The sequence below is a fragment of the Dama dama genome, chromosome 9, assembly GCF_033118175.1.
Source record: "Dama dama isolate Ldn47 chromosome 9, ASM3311817v1, whole genome shotgun sequence".
NCBI lineage: Eukaryota > Metazoa > Chordata > Mammalia > Artiodactyla > Cervidae > Dama > Dama dama.
In genome coordinates, this window is record NC_083689.1 from 63,715,808 (window position 1) to 63,735,259 (window position 19,452).

The following is a 19,452-nucleotide window of genomic DNA, read 5'->3' on the forward strand; positions in this document are numbered from 1 at the left end:
CACTCAGATCCCTTTTCTTCACCTGTAAAAGGGGGTTGCGGAGAGGTCGGTGTGGCGGCAGCGAAAACAAGCCGCGGGGAGGACTAGGCCCCAAGGCCGCTAGGCCGGGGCCTTGCAGAGGCTCCCATACCTAGTGATGCCTCGAAGCTCGCTGGGATGCGCCCTCCGCGCCCCCACCCTCTCTGGCCCCAGAGTCCACCTCCCGCTTGGGGCGGCAATTTGTCTCCTTTTGAACCCCCCGCCCCCGACGGGTTTTCCCCTTTGATTCGCGGCCTGGAGGCTCCCCCCGCTTTGAAATGCAAACCCGCCGCGGCTGGGGCGGCCGGCGGCCCGGAGCTATAAAAGGCCTGGGTGGGGCGGGCAGCAGCGGGGCTGGGCGTTCAGGTGTGCAGTCGCTCGTCGGGGCAGCCGGCTGCGGCGGCTCCAGGGCCCAGCATGCGCGGGCGGCCTCGCGGCCACCATGTACGTGGGCTATGTGCTGGACAAGGATTCCCCCGTGTACCCCGGCCCCGCCAGGCCCGCTAGTCTCAGCCTGGGGCCGCAAGCCTACGGCCCTCCGCCCCCGCCCCCTGGACCCCCGCAGTACCCTGATTTCACCGGCTACTCTCACGTGGAGCCGGGCCCCGTCCCCCCTGCAGCCTGGAGTGCGCCCTTCTCTGCGCCCAAGGACGAATGGGCCGCTGCCTACGGCCCGGGCCCCACGGCTCCCACCGCCAGCCCGGCCCCGCTGGCATTCGGGCCCCCTCCGGACTTTGGCGCGGTGCCCACGCCCCCGGGGCCTGGCCCGGGTCTCCTGGCGCAGCCCCTCGGCGGCCCAGGCACACCTTCCTCACCCGGAGCGCAAAGGCGGACACCCTACGAGTGGATGCGGCGCAGTGTGGCGGCTGGAGGCGGCGGTGGCAGCGGTAAGGATCCCTCTCTCTCTCTGGGCCTCCGAATGGTTCCCCTGGGCGCCAGCAGGTGCTGTCTGACCTCTGCCGTGGCCCTGCTTGGGTTCCAGAATGTGGCCCCCGACCACTCTCCCTGGAGGCTGTTCTCTCACTTTCCCCCTTCTGAATCCCGGCCAGCCAGAGCATTGGAAAGCACAACCTGTCTTTCCCTGTACGTAGGGAAACTGAGACCCAAGCAATGAAGAAATACGCCCTGTAGGAACTAAACACAGGTCCCCAGACCTTTATCCCTGCGTAAACTTTTGGCAGCACTGGTCCAGGTGGTCATCTGTTCCTTGCACCCCTATCCCAGCCTCTAAGCTGCAAGCCCCCAGGGGACATGCACTATATGTGTACACACACAAGTCACTTTCCTTACCAGGTCTCAGTTCCCTATCCATATAATGAAGAGATTGGCGGGTCATATCCTTTGGGCTTAAAAAGAGCCTTCTTTGGTTACATCGGTGGTGGTTGAGGGTCCCCACCTTACCATCCAGGGCTCTCCCTGAACTCTTGACCCTGGGGGAGGGGACAGCAGCAGCAGTTGGGAAGGTGGCTACTGTTTGGCTCCTGAGCCTGTGAACCTCCTGCCCCCAGGCAGGCCTCTGGGATCCACCCTCTTCAAAGGCAGGGGAGAGGGCAGGACAAAGGTTCAGCTTTAATAGGGGGCGGCCTGACCTCTTTATAGGTCCCCCCTTTGTCATGTAACAGGCTGGGCCTTGGCTCGGCAGTGACTCCTGTCGGCCGGAAAGTGAACATGATACCCCATTGTCCTGACTGTGTTTGGCCTGTCCTGACAAAGGCCACCTGGCCTTAGGGGCGGGAAGTTGGCCTGCCCACCCTTTGATGTCCAGCCCCTCCTCCCCTTCCCCCAGCTGGGAGTGAGCCTGGGCCTTCCCCACCTCCCCGCCCTCTCTCTCTTCACCCCCATGTCCCCCCACATGGACAGCTCATCCTGGGGCAGATGCTGTGGAGGGGGTGATCAGCAGCTACAGGTCTGACTGCAACTGTACCACCTCCTTGAGAGCCGCCGGGACGCAGAACCTCCTATCTGCCTCCAGAGGCCTCAGAGGACTGAAGTTTCTGCTGCCGCTGTGCCACTTATCTCTGCGGCTAAATAACAGCTAATTCTTACAGAGCACCTACTAACAGAGCAGGCGCTGACCTAAGATCTTTTCATCCTTCTAACTTTATCATGGCGACTATTATCACCCCCCTTTTCAAGATGACGAAACTATGGCATAGAGAGATGACAAAGTAGGGCATATATAGTTATACTTTTGTAACCAGTACATGGTGGGGCTGGGATGTGACCAAGCCTGTGCTCTGATCCTCTCAACAGAGTCCCTTAAATCAGCCATCTTTTCTAGGTCTCAGTTTTACCAGCTGTGACATGAACAAGAAGGGTCTTGTACATTTGTTTGAGTTACAAAAGGACTCCTTTGAAAAATGTGGTGGAAAGCATAAATGTTCTCTCTAGAAAAAAGAAAAAGTGTTTTCTAACTGGGCAGACAATTTCAGGGGTTCCAACGGCCCCTAGAAGCTTTATCCATAAACCTCAGTTGATAATTTTACCTTAGATTATATGAGAGAAAGTGTCTGGGGCCACAGACACTTGGGGTCCTGCGGTTCTATGTCTCTTCTCTGAAGAAGAAAGTCCACTTGTCCTGCTCCTTTATTCCAGTTGCTACTTCCTGCTCATCAGCCAACTGTGGAGATGGATGGGGAGGTTCTCCAGGGGCCTGTGGCGGTCAGAGGACTGGCAGGAGCCCTGAGGAGCTTCCAGGCTGTGTGATGTCAGGCAAATCCCGGCTCTCTGGGCATTGGAGCTGCCAAACCCAGTTCGGCTCGGGTCTCAAAAGTCATCTGGAAACTGTTGCCCTGGGCATATTGGAGGCCTAGGAGTAACACTGCCCAAAGGCAAACATTCTTTCACTCTCACTCCCAGAAAGTAGAAGGGTGGGCCAAGGGAGGTTTGGGGGTCCCCAAGGAAAGTGGCCACCCCTGGAGCCAGGCGAGAACCACTCTGCCATTAGGAAGCTGGAAGCTGCCTGTCCACTCAGGTGGCATCTGAATCTGACCAGTGCTCTTGAGGCGAGGGCAGAACTGGGTTGAGGTTACAGACCCTCCCTGAGAGAGGGGCCAAGCCCCTTTCCTCTTTGGCCTCAGTTTGTCCCTCTGGGGAATGAAGATGTGGGGTCTCCAGGGGTGATTCCTGGGTAACGCTGTTGTCTGGAACAGCAGAGGGTAGGTCAGTGCATGCCATCCCCGCACCCGCCCCCCGCCCAGTGCTGCTGGTCCCCGATCTGATGGTATCCTTCCTGCCCCTTCCTTGCCTTCTGTGCTTCTAGCATTCTAGAATATCTGACTGGACAGTTAGAGACCAGACATACAGGTGAGAAACTGAAGCCTGGAGATTGTAAGGGAATGTTCTGGTTTCACACAGGTGGAGGCTGGGCTGGGGTATATGTTGGATGAGTCAGTTAAAAATTTTCTGATGGCTTCCCATTATATTTAAGGCAAAATTTACACTCCTTCCTGAGGTCTACAAAGCTATATGTGCTTCTACAGGCAAGTCTTATACATTTGCTGTATTCCCTCTTCCAGGAAAACTCTTGCCCCAGACTCTTTGCAAGCTGTCTCACCTTTCAGGTCTTACTTAGCTTAATGGCCGCGTCCTCAGAGAGGTTCTCCATGATGTTCTGAAGTCGGTGCCTCCCCCACATACCCGTTGATAATCTTTGCCTTGTTTCCTTCAGAACATTAACTTACTTATTTGTGTGTTTGTGTGGTGTCTATTCCCACACCAACCCACCAAGGTAAACTCCCATGAAGTCCAGAACCATGTTTATTTTACCCATGACTGTGTTTTCCTGATAGCTCTGTTGGTAAAGAATCCGCCTGCAATGCAGGAGACCCCAGTTCGATTCCTGGGTCAGGAAGATCTGCTGGAGAAGGGAAAGGCTACCCACTCCAGTATTCTGGCCTGGAGAATTCCAGGAACTGTATAGTTCATGGGGTCGCAAAGAGTCAGACATGACTGAGCGACTTTCACTTCACTGCACTCCAGGTACCCAGCTCTACGTGTGGCATTTAGTAGGTGCTCAATATTTTCTGTTGAAAGAATGAAGGGGGCAAGTGTCTGAAGGACAGTAAGACAGCTCTGGGAGAACAGAGGAGAGATGAGATCTAGACCTGGAGATGGGACCCACAACTGTCCAGCTGAGCCGCTCATGCCAGTGGTGGAAGCCTGGTTGCCCCTTTCTCCCTATTCCATGGATGGGCAGTACTCTGTTCTTACCTGGGGAATTGGCGGAGCTGAGACTGGGACTAAGATGCCAGTTTTACCTAAGGAGAAGGCAGCAAAGCTCAGGAAGGTTCGGGAGAGGCTATTATGTTGTCCATAAACAAAATATTAACCAGTTCTGAGTGATGACTGTCACTTGACTGAGGCCAGGATGGTAAATGACTGCAAGCGACTCTATTCTTGTCTTCCCCTTTTGTGTCTATAAATGTTTTCTTTAGGAATGTTATAAATCATCCTCTGTCAAAGGTTCAGTCTCTGATGCAGTATCAATAAATAGTTTTTCACAGGTTAATGGCCCATTGGTGTGGCTGAAGTCCCATACAAGTAGGGAAATGTCCACTCAGATGATAAGACTTGTAGCAGGGTTTGGATCTTGGTCCAGCCTCTTTAGCTATCAGACAGAGAAACTGAGGCCCATGGAGGGGATGAACCCTCCTTCCCCTACTACGTTCCAGGCCTTCTCCCTTGGCTCATTGCCACAGCCACCAACCTGGACTCTCACCTTCAGCCTCTCCCCAATACCTTGCTGCTGCTGCTGCTGTTTAGTCGCTAAGTTGTGTCCAACTCTTTGCAATTCCATGGGCTATAGCCCACTAGGCTCCCCCGTCAGTGGGATTTTCCAGGCAAACATATTGGAAGGGGTTGCCATTTCCTCCTCCAGGGGATCTTCCTGACCCATGGATCAAACCTGCATCTCCAGTGTCTCCTACATTGGCAGGCAGATGCTTTACCACTGAGCCACTTGGGAAGCCCCCCTACTGCCCTCGATGTCCTCTAAACCAGGGGTCTCCAACCCCCTGGTACTGGTGTGTGACCTGTTAGGAACGGGTGGCACAGCAGGAGGTGAGCGGTGGGTGAGCAAGCAAAGCTTCATCTGCCATTCCCCATTGTTCACATTACCACCTGAACTATCCCCCATACCCACACTTGGAAAAATTGTCTTCCATAAAATCAGTCCCTGGTACCAAAAAGTTGGAGTGGGGGCACTGTTCTAAACTACTACTGGATTTACCTTCTCAAAGCTCATCCCCTGCTCAAGAGCATCCCATGGCTCCCCACTGCCATGGAATTGCCCTTTCGTTTTATACCATTCAATTGCTGTAATGAAAACTCAGCCCCATTTCAGAGTCCTCTTGAGAACCAGCCCCAACCCACTCTTGAAGCCACTTTCCCATTAGTTTGTTGAGATACAGAAATGCTTACCTGGGACAGTTAAGAGTCCAGCTTCAGAGCCTCAAGCCTGGAATTGTATTTCTGTTAGAAGCTGCATTAGCTGCAGTCAAATTGATGTGGATCATTTCTCTAAGCCTCAGTTTCTTCCACTGTGATATAAAGATGATAACAGGATTACACCTTGAAGCAATGGTTCCTGTAAAACACAGCCCTGAGCCTGGCATACAGTAGGTACTGAGTGTACTAGTGCCTGTGACTATCGATCTCTACCTGTCAATTAGCAGGTGCATGAGAGCACATACCTCATATTCCCTGCCTTTCTAGTGTGGGTTCCTTGACCTGAACTGTCCTCCTCTATCTTTACCAGGTCAAATGCTGCTTCTCCAAGGCCACCTCCTCTAGGAAGCCCTCCTTGGTTCCCTCCCCTCCCAGCACTGTATCAGATCCTTGTTTGAACATTTATCACTGACTGTCTTGTTGATATCTGCCATCTACCATGTGTTATCCCCTCAAGGAACAGTCCTAGTCAGTCTCATCCTCCTCCTCATGCCTTGCACATAGTAGGAGCTCATGATAAAGCGAATAACTGTGATATCAGCTGATTCTCTACCACGTGCCAGGCATTGTGTCAAAAACTCCACATGGGTGATCTCATTTAAGTCTCATAATGACTGTAAGAGGTGTGAGGATCTATTATTAGCTTCATTTTTACAGATAGAGTTAATGAGGCTTGGAGAGGGTAAAGTGACTTGCCAAAGCTCACACAGCCAGGTTTGCTGCTGCCCAGGGTTCAAACCTAGCCTCTACAGCCTGACGACCATCTATCAGATGAAGCAACACACTCAGAATGGGAGCCCAAGCCCCTCTCCCCATGTGCATTCCAGTCCAGGTGGGGAAAAGGAGGCCAGGCAGTGATGAGCTGTAAGAGGCTGAAGGGGGAGGATGGGCACAGCAGGCTGTTTAAAACCTGTTCTCCAGGCAGAAGCTCCATTCGACATCTCGTCTCTCAGATGTAGCTGGGAAGGGGGGAATGACCCAGTTAGAAGGTGGCAGAAGGCTTTTTTTGGTTGGGTGTTTCCCCCCTCCACTTTGCAGATATTGCTGCCAAGAGCTTGGGGAATTGTTCTGAAGGACCAAAACAGCTTTATTAGCTGCAAGCCTCTCTTATTGGTGGGAATTATCTTAATGAGATGCCCCTCAAGTTTCTGTCCCAGAATTCTTGGGACCTGGAAACAACATTTATGTCTGGAGTCAGGTCCATCACCATGTTAAGAGGCTAAGCCCTTCCCCTGCCATACTTGCCCCTCAGCCTTATAGGGGTGCACCACAAAGACCCCTCAGCATCAACAGAGAGAGGAAACAGGTGTCAGTGGAAGCCAAGACTGACCCTCCAGGCTCCGATGTCTTCCCACAGCTCTCAGAGTCAAACCCAAGTCCCTCACTCTGGGGCTCAAAACCCTGCTGGCCTTTTCAGCCTCCTCTCTCGCCTCTCTCATTCATTCATGAGGCAGGAGGCAGTGCTAGTCTCCGAGTCTTTCTTCTGTTCTGCTGGGTGCTGGGGATTCCTGCCAGGGCAAGGCACACGGGGTCCCTCGGGGGTCTGGCCCTCTGTTGCTACTCTCTCTGCTTTAGGGCCTTTGCACATGCTCTTCTGTTTTCCTGGGATATTCTTCCTCGTTGGTGGCATAGAGACCTCCTTCTCAACCATCAGATCTTGGCTTAGATGTCACCTCCTCCAGGACACTTTCCTCAAGCTAAATAAAGTAGGCTCTCTGCCCCCTGCCACCCCACCCCCACATCTTAATCATAACTGTAAGAGGTGTGAGGTTATGCTCTGAGCTCCATGCTTCCTTTCCTTCACACTAATCACAGTTTGTAACTATTTCTTATGCTGGTTTGTTTTTAATCTACCCCCCACCCTTGAAAGTGGGAATGAACCATTTAATAAATAAGTCCCAAGCACTTCCCATAGTAATAATAATATGCACTACCATCTATTGAGTGCTCACTGTTTTTCAAATGCAAGTATTTTTGACCCTAGAACAACACATTTCTCTATTAGAGTAGTGGCTGTGACTAAGGCTGTGTGAACAGTGGAGTTAGACAGAAGGATGTCCTTTGGAGGTTAAGCCAACCAGCTGATGGATGGGATGTGGGGAGTGGGGAAATTGCCACCTAGGCTTTTGGCCTGAGTGTCTGGAGGAGAGGGGCCATTTACTGTGAGGAGAAGGCCAGGAAGCAGTGAGTCTCTGTTAAGTTTAACAAGGATTCATCAAGTACTCACTGTGTGTGTCTGGCACAGCTGCAGAACCAAATGAGCAAGATGCATGGTCTCTACCATCATGGAACATGTAGGGAGCCAGGAACCAAGGGGTAGGGATTTGCTAAGGTCCCTCAGTGAGCATGAAATGGGCTGGGGTCCACAGCCCCTCCCTCCCTGCACCTCTGCCCCAGATGTGATTCTTCGGGACCCACACCTGTAGACGATTAGGCAGGGACCTCACCTCCAGACCAGAGAAGGATGGCCAGGGTAGGGCAGAGGCCTGGAAACCCCACCAGGAGACAGTTGAGAGGCTGTAGGTTGTTCAGCCCAGAAGACAGAGGGATGCAGTTGCTGCTTGTAACTCCCAGAAGGGCTGTTCTAGGCCAAAGGTGCCCCCTATTTCTGGTGCCCCTTGTGGAAAATCCTAGGAAGAATATAACTGTGTGATGAACGCAAGGACAGGCTGCTTTGCAGATAGTCCAAGCAGTCGGGTTAGGTATATGCTATGAGGGTGTGGGCATCTGGACTTTGCTGGGAGTTTGGTCTAGCTGTGTTGTCCAATAGAACTTCCTGTAATGATGGCTCTGTATCTATACTGTCCAGTGTGCTAGCCATGAGCTACACGTGTCCACTGAGCAATTGCTATGTGGCTAGCATGACTAAAAAACTGAATTTTTAATTCTATTTAATTAATTTCAATTTAGGTAGCCACATGTGGCTAGTAGCTGTCATATGGGACAGTGCAGGAAAATTCCTCTCCAGAGTTCCTAGAACGGTAATCCATTCCTGATGTGCCCCTTATTCTCCACTGAGGATTCTCTTGCCTCTTTTGTCTCTGCAGTCATCATCTTTTTGTATCTGCATCATCATCTTATTCCTTCTGTTCCTCCTCCTTTCCCTCTTATCCCCCCTCCTCCCTTCCCTTCTTTCTTTTTCTCCATTGTCACAGATAGCTTTTATTAATATCTTGTTAAATAATACCTTGTTAAATACATGATCACATCTACTCTCCACAGCTTCCATGTCTGAAGGAAGTATTCCTGTCCTCGTTTCACAGATGAGTAATGGGATTCAGAAATGTTCAGAGGCTTACCTGGGTTCCCACTGCTAGCCCACAGCTGGGCTGGGTTAGAACCATCAGGTCTATTTGACTATGAACTTTCTGTCCTCTTCACTGCCTCCCATAGCCAAGTCAGACTGGGGACCTCCTTGAAGAAGCCGGGTGAGGGGAAGATGCAGAGGCAGCCTGGGAGGAGGAGGGGGGCGGTGCTGACTGAACTTATTGCCTAGGAAGGAGGGTGACAGGGGTGGAGAAACTTGCCTAAACCTGCAGGGGCCCTGAGTGTGGCTGGTCTGGCCATCCTCTCATCTCACCCCACACCCATGCCAGCCTCACTCTTGCTCCAGGAATGAGCAGGAGTGAATGAGGAATTGTGCTAGAGCAGCTAGGACTGGCAAACCAGCCAAAACAAGGACTAAACATGGGTCCAATAGAGAGCGCCTCATGGCCCAGGGAGGATATCCATCCATCATAGAACTGGGCAGCAGAAGTCCACCCACTAGTCATGTACATGGGGAAATGGGTCCAAGCTGAACATCACATGTCCAGCTGGTGGCCCAACCAGACCGCCCCACCCCCAGGCAATGTTCTTTGCCCTGCAGGCCCCCATCAGGCAGCTTTCCTCCTTCTCCCAAGGGTTCCCTCCAACATCCGCTTCTACAAATAGCTCAGTTCAGCTTGTCTTCTCCATAGCTCTTTGCCCTTTGCAAACTGCTTTCACATCCATTTTGCTCCCCAGGGGGAAGGGAAGCCCAAAGAAGTTCAACCACTTGTTAAGTCCATTAGCTAAGGATGCAGACCTGGGCCCAGGTCCCTAAGGATGGGCCCAGAGCTACAGAGAAGTTCAGAATCTACAGGGCCCTGGGAGCTGACACCTAACCTCTGCTGCTGCATAGGAGAAACAGGCCCAGAGGGGAGAGGGGACTGATTTACGGCCACACCGGGACCTGCTGACTCCAGCTGGTGATTCAGAACCCCCTCTGGTAAGCTTGTTAAAGATGGCAGAGAGACCAGGATGCAACAGGCCTGAGAGCTTGTGAATGTGGATTTTTAACAAGCATCCACGCCTGCCTGTGTGCATTTCTCTGTGTCTGTGTGTGTCTGTTGGGCGCGGGGGATTTTGACGTAAAGCCAGTGGGGTTGGACCACACAGAGAGGGGTCACGGATTTGTGTTCCAAGCTCTGAGGGCCAGAGCTGGCAGTGTCATCCCTCAGGGCCACAGACTCAGCAGGAAGAGGTCAAAGGAAGTGCTGACCCAGAGGCCACTTGATTTTCTGGGAGCCACCAACTCCGCCCTGGGGGCAGAGGCTGAACTCTGTCCCTGCCTGGCCCAGGCTGGATGAGGAGGCCCCACTGCAGACTGCCAGGCTCCTGCTCGCACCCTCCAGCTGGGCAGACTTTGTTTCTAGACTCTCAGACAGGGAAATCAGTCTTAGAATTCTTTCAGCAATAATAACAAATATAATCAGAGCATCAACAAACATTAGGAGCTTCACGTTTCCAAGTTGGAAGAGACCTTATAAATAAATGGTCTCATCCAACATACAATCCATTGCTTAGATCCATTTCCCAGCATCCCTGCCATATGGTTATCCCACCATGGAAATCATTAGGATCTACCTTTCCCTGCATGCCTACTATGTGTTCGGTATATGCTAGGCATCATTCATTCATCCATCTCAAGTGATCCCCTATATACTCGGGGTGAGAGTTAATTATGGGAGACCTTACACTGGGTGATAGGTTCTAGTGCTGTTTCGAAAACTAGACAGACCTGGGTCTGTCTCTAGATCCCACCTGCAGATGTGCAGACCTTGCTGGGCCTCAGTGTTCCTGTCTGTAAACTGGGGCTAACACCTACACAGCTTCATAGGTTGTTGAGAGATGTATACAAAGTTCTTGACACATGGACATATTGGCTGTTATTAGAATAATTATTGCCATTTTCTAGATACAGAACATGAGGCTCAGAAAGGTAAGGTGACTGTCCTAGATCACCCAGCCAGTGAGAAGCTGGACAGCAAGCCCCAGAGGTCTGCCTGCCCAAACAACCACATGTCATGGTCACCTGGAGAGCTTTTCAAGTATCAAATCCCTGAGCCCAATTTTAGTCCCCCTGAGCCTGAACTTCTGGGCCAGAATCTGTGCTTTTAAAAGGCTCCTCGGGCATTTGAGGCTGCTGGTCAGGAGTCAGGACATTTAGCCTGGAGCTTCCCAGGGCCTCTGCTGTGCATGCTTTAGGGGTGGGGAGCTTGCTAACCTCTATGGCAGCCTGATGCATATGGATGGACCGTTCCTAGCATCCTACAACCAGAGCAGAGAGAAAGACTCATTTGGAGAGTTATCCAAGGTTCTTCTCCTCCCATGCTTCACCCCTAAGAGCTGGTGGGGGGACTCCCACCCTCTCTCCCACCTACGTGCCCTGGCATCTGGCCCAGAGGGTTATTCATTAGGTGACTGGGAGTGGCCTGGCCCCCATCAGACACCTGTTACAGGAGTCCGGACTTCCCTCTTAGGCCCAGTGTCCCAAAGGCCTGTAAATCATTCATCCTGGGCCCCCTCCCTGCCCCACCGCTGTCACGCACCTCCCTGCTCCCTCCCTCCTGGGCCCCCAGGGTGGCACAGGTGATAACACGAGGGGAAAGGAGGGCTGCTCACAGCAGTGGGGAGTTCTGGCCCAGAGCTGGGACTGGAGCCCAGGGCACCTGATTGTCATTAAAAATACAAATTCACATCTTCAGGGGCTAAAAATGCAAATACCCTGAAGACTCCCTCCTCCCTGTGGCTCCCCAGGCTTCAGTCCCTTCTCCAGGCAGCCCTGATACTGGTTTCCTGTATATTCTTTCAGAAAGAACTCTATGGGTGCACAAATATGTGTGTGTGTGTATATATTCCATTTTTATATGAAAATAGTAACATACTATTCACACCATTTTGCCTTTTTAAAAACATAATGTTTTTAGAAATTGCTCCATATTGGCACATACAGAGCTTTATAATTTCTTCTTAATGACTGCCTAATGATCTTCTCCATGGATGTACCATCTCTTAACCAGTCCTGACTCACAGACATGTACATTGTCCTTACTTTTGTGCTATCTGAAACAGCTACCTCTCTGGGCAGTTTTCTGTGGGATCACCCCCTGGAAGAGGGATTCAGGAGTCAAAGGGCATGTGCATGTTAAATGAGGCTGAGATCACCAAGTTGGGCTCCAAGGAGGACATTCCCATTATCACCCTCTGGCCAGTAGATGGGACTTTCTGGTTCCTGGACCACACAGTGTGATTTCAAAGATTTGGTTCTTTGGCAGAGCCATTTTCTCCGCAGTAAATTGTGTGCTTTGAGCAACTTCCCCAGATAGAAGTTGGTCAGTAGGTTCCTGAGCCCACCAGCCCCTCTCTTGGGTCCAGGAGGCTGTAACAGGTCCTGGGTCTTCACTGGCAGTCTTGCTAGAGGTGCAACTATGCAGAGAGGAGTAACTATGTAGCCAGAACCCCATCTCTTGTCTAGTTCCTGCTGCCCCCAGAGTTGGGGGAAAGAGCCCAGGCTGGAGGTCAGAAAACCTGAGCCCAGATTGATACCACTACCAGGGAGGATGACCCTCAGCAAGTGCCCTTTGCTGAGCCTTGATTTCCCCCATCTATGAAATGGGTGTAATGGATCCCCACTTGCTCATCAGGGAGGATAGGAGTGAGGGTTGGATGCCTGAGGAAAAGGATGTCTTTATAATCTCTCAGGCTGAGGTCTGGGTGGGTAGGAAGCCTCCTCCCCCTACTGCCAAAAGTGAATCTTTTGGGCATTTTCAACCTGAGGGCCATCCAGCCCCCGACAGGACTTTTGGGGATCTGCCCTCACCATGGTCTGGACCCTCCCTTTCAGAAATACAAGTAGACCATGGGTCTGCAATTTGAGCTTCCAGTGCCAGTGCTTAGAGGGCCATAGAGCAGGCTCTGTGGACCCCAAATCTGGTGGGGTGAGGACCTATGCACTAGAGCAGGAGCTGCAGGCCTGGTAACTGCCTGGGGCTTCAATAACCCTGAATGTACAGGGAGTTTGGACGAGAAGAACTCACAAGGCCTCTCTTATTTGGACCTCTGGCTGCTGTATAACCATTCTGAACGTCAATATCTTCATCTATAATGTGGGAGGAGACTGAACTTCTATGACCCGTTCTGGCTTTGGCCCAGTGAGCCCAGCAGGGCTGTGGGTTCAGAGATCTGCTGGGTTCCAGCGGTGGTGGCATTAGGCAGAATTGTTTTTGAGCTGGCGTTGAATTTTCTAGGTCAAGAAGGGGCCCCATTTGGAGCCAAGGCCTCAGCGGCCACTCCCTGGTCCCTTTCCTGGGTTAGGCCTGGCTGAGGGCCGAGGCTGTCTCGTGCTGTGTCGGGCAATGGGCTGAGGTCAGTGGTTGTGGAAGAGTCCAGTGTGGTTCTGCTACTCTGGCAGGAAACTCAAGGGAAAGAGCCCAGGAACATCTGCTGTCTCCTGTTCTCCACAAACCATTTGGCTCTTGGGAAGCCCAGCACTGTCCTGCCAAGCTGTGTGGGCTGGGTGGGGAAGGCGGAGGCTGGAACAGTGTGGGGGGGTAGTTAGTGCAGGGGTGTTGAGGGACAGGCAGGCCCAGAGCGGGGACCACGGAGATGAAGGTCAGGTTGTTGTGGGGGCATCTGGGTGAAGTGAGAGGGGGTCGATGGTTATTCAGACCGACCAGGCCCTGGTGGGATGCAGGGGTGGGTCTGAAAATGCTTGCATGTGCCTCCTGATCATAGCCACGTGCCCAGTTTCTTACAAAAGGACACTGGTATTGAGGCAGGCCCTCATAGCAGCCCAGGCCAAGCATGACTCTTTAATAGTCTCTCCAGACAAACCTCTGATCCCAGCCCAAAAGAGATCCCTGACATTAACCCATCCAGTTCCTGGTCCAAGGCTGAGTCTCATGTGGAAGCCAAGCTACCACCTTCTTTCTCCTGAGTTATGGCAGGTCTCCCCACACTTCTGCCATTCTCACAGTCTGTTCTCTATGAAGCAGCCAGAGGCATCTTAAGAGGCATCTTAAAACCTATATCAAACCCTATGTCTCCTCTGCTCAAAACCCTATAATGGCTCCTGTCGCAGACAGAGCAAAACCCAGGGTCCTTTCCATGGCCTGTGGGCCTTGCATGACCTGCCCTCTCCTTCTGCTCACGGCATCCTGGGCGCACCAGCCTCCTCACTGTTCCTCCCTCTTCAGACAGCAGGCACGTCCCCACCTCAGGGCGTTTGCACCTACTGTTCCCTCTGCTTGGGCACCTCTTCCCCAGACAGCTGCATTGTTCTTTCCCTCACTTCCTTTAGATCTTTGCTCAAGCTCCCCTTCAAGGTAAGGCCTTTATGGACCACTCCATTTAAAATCATAGCCTCTCTCCTCCCTAAATTCCCAGTCCTTCTTTTTTTTTTTTTCATTTAATTTTATTAGTTGGAGGCTAATTACTTCACAACATTTCAGTGGGTTTTGTCATACATTGACATGAATCAGCCACCAGTCCTTCTTTTTTCTCTGAAATACTTTTCATCAATTAACATAAATAATTTTCATATTTTAAAATTTTTACTTATCTCCCTCCACTAGAACCTAAGCTTCATGAGGGCAGGGACTTTTAATTTTGCTCACTGCTGTACCCGGGACTTGGCCCACAGCAGGAACTCTGTAAATATCTGTGGGCTGATCTGAGCACTCCTGCGTGAGTCTGGGCTCAGGCTGGAGTGTGAATGGCTCCAAGCAGACCAGCCCCTGGCATGCAGCTCCAGCTCAGGGCTTGTGTCTAGAACCACGGTCTTTTGAGGAACCTGACACGTCCTGGGGAACAACCAGCAGCCCCAATACTTTCTGTCTGATTGTTTGGCCAGCAACCAATTGGCATTCAACAGGAACTGAGGAGCATATACCCCAGGGCAGTCCCTGAAAGCTTCCTGCTTCCAGCCTCTGGCTGTGGCGGCCCTTCCTGCTTTCTCCACCACAGGAGAGAAGAGCAGCCAATGTCTCTATCTCAACCTACCCTTGCTGCCAGGTGTTCCTCCAAGGATCCCTGAATGAGAACCACCTGGGGAGCTTGTGAAAGATGCAGATTCCACCCCAAGGCTTTCTAGTCTGCATGCTCAGTGACGCTCTGGAAGCTGTGTTTTTCACAAGTTCCCCATGTGTCTGTGTGCGGCCACACCTGGGAACTGGTGCATAAAGGCTGGTGGGCCTGGCAGTCAGAGTAGGGCTCTGGGTCAGCAGACCTGGCTGAAACCCCACCTTCACCTGCAGCTTGCTGGGTAACCCTGGGCAAGTTGCGTCCTGTCTCTGAGCCTCGTGCTCAGTCGCTCAGACGTGTCCGACTCTGTGATCCCATGGACTGTAGCCTGTCAGGCTCCTCTGTCCGTGGGATTCTCCAGGCAAGACTACTGGAGTGGGTTACCATACTCTCCTCCAGGGGATCTTTCTGACCCAGGGATTGAACCCACATTCCCTGTATCTCCTGCTTTACAGGCGGATACTTTGCCTGCTGAACCATCGAGGAAGCCTCTCTCTCAGTGTTAGGGACCCTAGATGGGCATGAGAACAGTGCTTGACTCCCACATTGGGAGTCTCCAAGCCTGATTGTTACTCTCTCAGCATTCTTCTTCAGGGGGCCTGGATTGCTCTTCCTCCTGGGAGCCCTGCCTTGCCCTTTTGCAGGCTCCTCTCCCCACTCATCTCTCCTCCTGGCACTTCTGCTTCTCAGGTAAGACCCGGACCAAGGACAAATACCGCGTGGTCTATACCGACCACCAGCGCCTGGAGCTGGAGAAGGAGTTCCACTACAGCCGTTACATCACCATCCGGCGGAAATCAGAGCTGGCCGCCAACCTGGGGCTCACTGAACGGCAGGTGTGTAGGGCCCCTACTTCGGCTGCAGGAGCAGTACTGTGAGTCTGGCCTCCAGGCTACCAGGCAGATTATGGAGCTCAGTCAAGGGAGAACAGAGAGGCTGTCTCCTGGTCATGGTCATACAACAGAACAGGAACTGAGCTGCTGCCATAAATCCCCTGGCCAATAAAACCCAATATCCTGGGCACCAATAGGGGGGTAGGGGGTCTGATTAATTATAGGCTACAGCGGGCTTTGATCAGTGCTGTTTAAATCCAGAGGAGGGAGCAGTCACAGGGAGCACAGGGAAGGCTTCCTGGAGGAGGGGTATTGGAGCATGGCTTTGGAAGATGGAGAGGAAGAGGGTTACAGAAAAAGTTGTCTTAAGAGTAAAGGAGCAGGAGTGGAGGGGTGGCTGTGGGGGTGGGAGGGAGGCTCAAAAGGGAGGGAATACATGTATACTTATGACTGACTCATGTTGTTGCACAGCGGAAACCAACACAACATTGTAAACCAATTATCTTCCAATTAAAAATAAATAAAATTTAAAAATTTAAATAAAAAGTAAAGTAAAGGGATGGAGGAACTGCTGCAACTCCTATATATTGCTGGGCAGAATAAAAAAATATTACCGGTACTTCAAAAAAAAAAAGGCAGGGGAACAAGTTCCAGAAGGGGAGAATATGTTCAGGGTACATGAACGGTTGGGGTAGCTGGAGCCGGAGGGAAGCCCCAAATGCCACATTAAGAAACAAGAGCTCCACTGCACTCTCCCTTCCTCTTGCTCTGTCATTCAGTCTCCACACCGTCTGCCCCATCTCTGTTCTCTGACCCCACAGGTGAAGATCTGGTTCCAAAACCGGCGGGCCAAGGAGCGCAAAGTGAACAAGAAGAAACAGCAGCAGCAGCCTCCACAGCCACCCCCACCAGCCCATGACATCACCCCCACCCCAGCAGGGCCACCCCTGGGGGGCCTGTGCCCCAGCTCAGCCAGCCTCCTGGGCGCCTCCTCCCCAGTGCCTGTCAAGGAGGAATATCTTCCATAGCCCCCTGACCAGCCTTGTGGGCTGGGGGCCTTGAGGACTCAGGTGCTGGGAATGTGGCTCCTGTTGGGGCCCAGGAATCTGAGTCCTAAGCCATGCCACTGACCTTCTGAGTAACCCTGGACAAATCACCCACCTACTCCCTGCATCCCCTGGGCCCACCCCTGCAGTGAACCTGTTGAATAGGACCTTTTCCCCGCTTTGGTGTTCTAGGCCTCAGGGGGATAAGGGTGCCTGGGGTGGGAAGTCTTAATCCCCAGGGGGCTAGGTGAGGAGGGGCTAGCTCCTCCTCCATAGGCTCAAAGGTGGGAGGCTGTTGTAGGGACCAGACTCCTGGAGAAAGGAGATGGAATCCAGAGAAGATGGCTTGCAGACCAAGACCTGAGGGGGTCCAAGGGAAGGGTGTCAGCCGCCACCTGCCTTTTCCTGCAGGCTCACGTCTACCTGCCCCCATAATCACGTGCCTCGAACCCTCTCCTTGCGGAATGCAAAGCACAAAGCCCGCAGGATTGAGCCTGGGCAAGAGATGACCGTCCTCTCTGAGCTACACAGCATATCCCCTCACACCCATTCTCAGTGGGGTTTCCAGATTGTGGGGAGGCCTCTGAAGGGGACATAGGGGCAGAGTCTACCCTACCAAGTTTCTACCACCCCACCAGGCTGTCCCTTGGGGAGCAGGCCTCAGAGAGCCCCCAGAGGACTTTCTCTGAACCAAACAGACCTCACAACTGGGCAAGTGTGTTGCACAGAGAATGGAATCTCTTGGATGCAGCGTCAAGAATAAATTTTTTTTTTCTCTTTTTAAAAATGTATAAAAATCATTATACATAGCACGAAAATATTAAAAAAGTGTAAATCATCCTCATCTTTCTCAGCAACTGCATAGTCCCTCCTAGTCTCTGCAGGCCTACAACAAGGTCACCTTTAAAACACATTTTAAAGATCAAAACACGACATCATTAGAGTAAGTCTATGAGACTATGTCAAATTTTAAGTCCATTTTGTAAGCAGAATCATCAGATTCAATCTTTCAGTCTTTTGAATTTTTCAAACACTCAGGGATTTCTCTTAACAGATGACATTCATTGGGCACTCCCACTTGCCAGGCATAGGGAATGCACACTCCTTGCCCCCAGAATTCCCAGTCTGAGCTATGCTTTAGGTATCAGGGGAGCAGAGCATCCAGGGAGTCCAGAGAGAGCTCCCAGCTTATCTTCGAGGGTCTGGAAGGCTTCCTGGAGAAGGTGATGTTTGAAGTGAGGCCTATAGGACTAGTGGGTGTTGTCAAGCAAAGAAGGAGGAATGGTTAAAAAAAAAAAAAAAAAAAAGATTATGAACAACATGAGCTTGAAGTTTACTTTTTAGAAACTCCTGAGAAAAGCTGCTATTTTCAGCTCCCTTTCAGAGGTGGAGAGGAGTCTGTTGCCTGGGGCCTTCACTCCCTAGAGGCTTCCGGTGCCAGCTGCCTGCCCCTCTGTTTACTGTTCTGGGAGGTGGCCCAGCCATAAAAACTGTGTGCAGTCTGCCTGCCTGCCCTTTGCTCCTGGGGCACATTACAACAATGCGTGAGGTGGATTCAGTCCCCACATGAGTCCCTGAAGAGCAGAGGCTCTTCTCTCTCCTCCTTCTCCTCCTGGTGGCCTGGGAGGCATCATGGCTTAACTGAGGATGGTGGGCATCTAAGACATGGGGACCTGGTGGAACCAGGGGAAAGGACCAGGCTTCCAGGAGCAGAGGAAGAAGATGGGTGGCAGGGTGGCTAGCAGTGATTGAATATAGTTTTCTGACCTTCAGAAACATTTGCTGTGTGACCCTTGGGTAATTGCTTCCCCCCTTTGAGCCTCATTTCCCCATCTGTAAGACAAAGGAGCTTGTTTATCAAGGGAAAAAAATGACTGTGGTCAAGTAAGTTTGGGAAGTCCTGGAGACTCAACCCTTCTGGGATAGTCACAGTGGTGCATTAACACATCAAAGACTGACAAGTCCCACAGCAAAGAAACCCCCTGAATTTTCTTTAATCCAGCATTCCTCATGCTTCACTATCCAGGAGACCCCTCCTGGCATCTACCAGCACCCCACAGAAGACTGTGTGCTCTGGAGTGTGGGACTGGAGGGCCACACTTCAGCTGTGACTCAGTGTTTAGTTAGCAAGATTTTGTTGTCACAAGGCCTGGACTCCAGCTTGGCTACTTCCAAGCTGTGAGACTTCACGCAAGTTACTTAGCATCTCTGAGCCTCAGCATCCCCATGTGTCAAATGGAAATAAAATACTCTAAGCTGTCTCAGAATTGTGTTTAGCACAGGGCCTGACATGCAATAAGTCCTGTGTTTTAGCCACCTGCTCCCAGGGCTGCTATATCCTAGGGTGAGACACTGGCAGGCCTGACTGATGCTCTAACTACCCCTGCCCCCAGGGCTGAGGACAGATGGCGGCTGGGAGGATCTGAGGCAGGACAAGCCTGTCCCCAGCCACAGGAAGACCTCTGTGGGGCTGGAGGTCAGTCTCCAGACTGGCAGGCTGGGGGAGTTGCAGCTGCTGTCTACTGGAAAGTCCGGGGGTTGGGTGAGACCCACAGGTTGGGCTGGCCATCACCTGTCAACTGCTGTTTGAGCTTCATGGGAAAGGAAACTTTGATCTAAGACAACTTCCAAGCAGTGTCTTGAGATGCCATGTGAGATAATACATTCCCTGCCACACAGAGAGTTCCACCAGACCTGGGGGTGTTGTAATGGCTCAGGAAAAGGACCCCTCATGTACTGTCAGACCCTGCAGTCACCCCAGTGCTAAGAGGTGTTCGGGTTTT

General features: G+C 51.9%; 2 protein-coding genes across 2 annotated transcripts in view; one reads left to right on the forward strand and one right to left on the reverse strand.

The window, feature by feature from the left end:
- The window catches only part of PDGFRB (platelet derived growth factor receptor beta), an 88,503-nt gene that overhangs the window by 47,206 nt on the left and 21,845 nt on the right, over positions 1-19,452 (reverse strand). The window contains exon 2 of the mRNA XM_061151724.1: positions 5,440-5,558. The gene's annotated coding sequence lies outside the window, so the exon portion shown is untranslated. The remainder of the gene's footprint in view (positions 1-5,439; positions 5,559-19,452) is intronic.
- CDX1 (caudal type homeobox 1) lies at positions 356-17,446 on the forward strand. Its single transcript, XM_061151728.1, has 3 exons — positions 356-905; positions 15,481-15,626; positions 16,445-17,446. Exons 1-3 carry the CDS (start codon positions 461-463, stop codon positions 16,649-16,651), a joined length of 798 nt encoding a protein of 265 aa, XP_061007711.1. The 5' UTR covers positions 356-460; the 3' UTR covers positions 16,652-17,446.

Coding starts and splice junctions, on each gene's coding strand:
- CDX1 (XM_061151728.1), top strand. CDS start 461: ATGTACGTGGGCTATGTGCTGGACAAGGATTCCCCCGTGTACCCCGGC. Junction 906..15,480: donor TGGAGGCGGCGGTGGCAGCG/GTAAGGATCCCT, acceptor TCTGCTTCTCAG/GTAAGACCCGGACCAAGGAC. Junction 15,627..16,444: donor TGGGGCTCACTGAACGGCAG/GTGTGTAGGGCC, acceptor CTGACCCCACAG/GTGAAGATCTGGTTCCAAAA.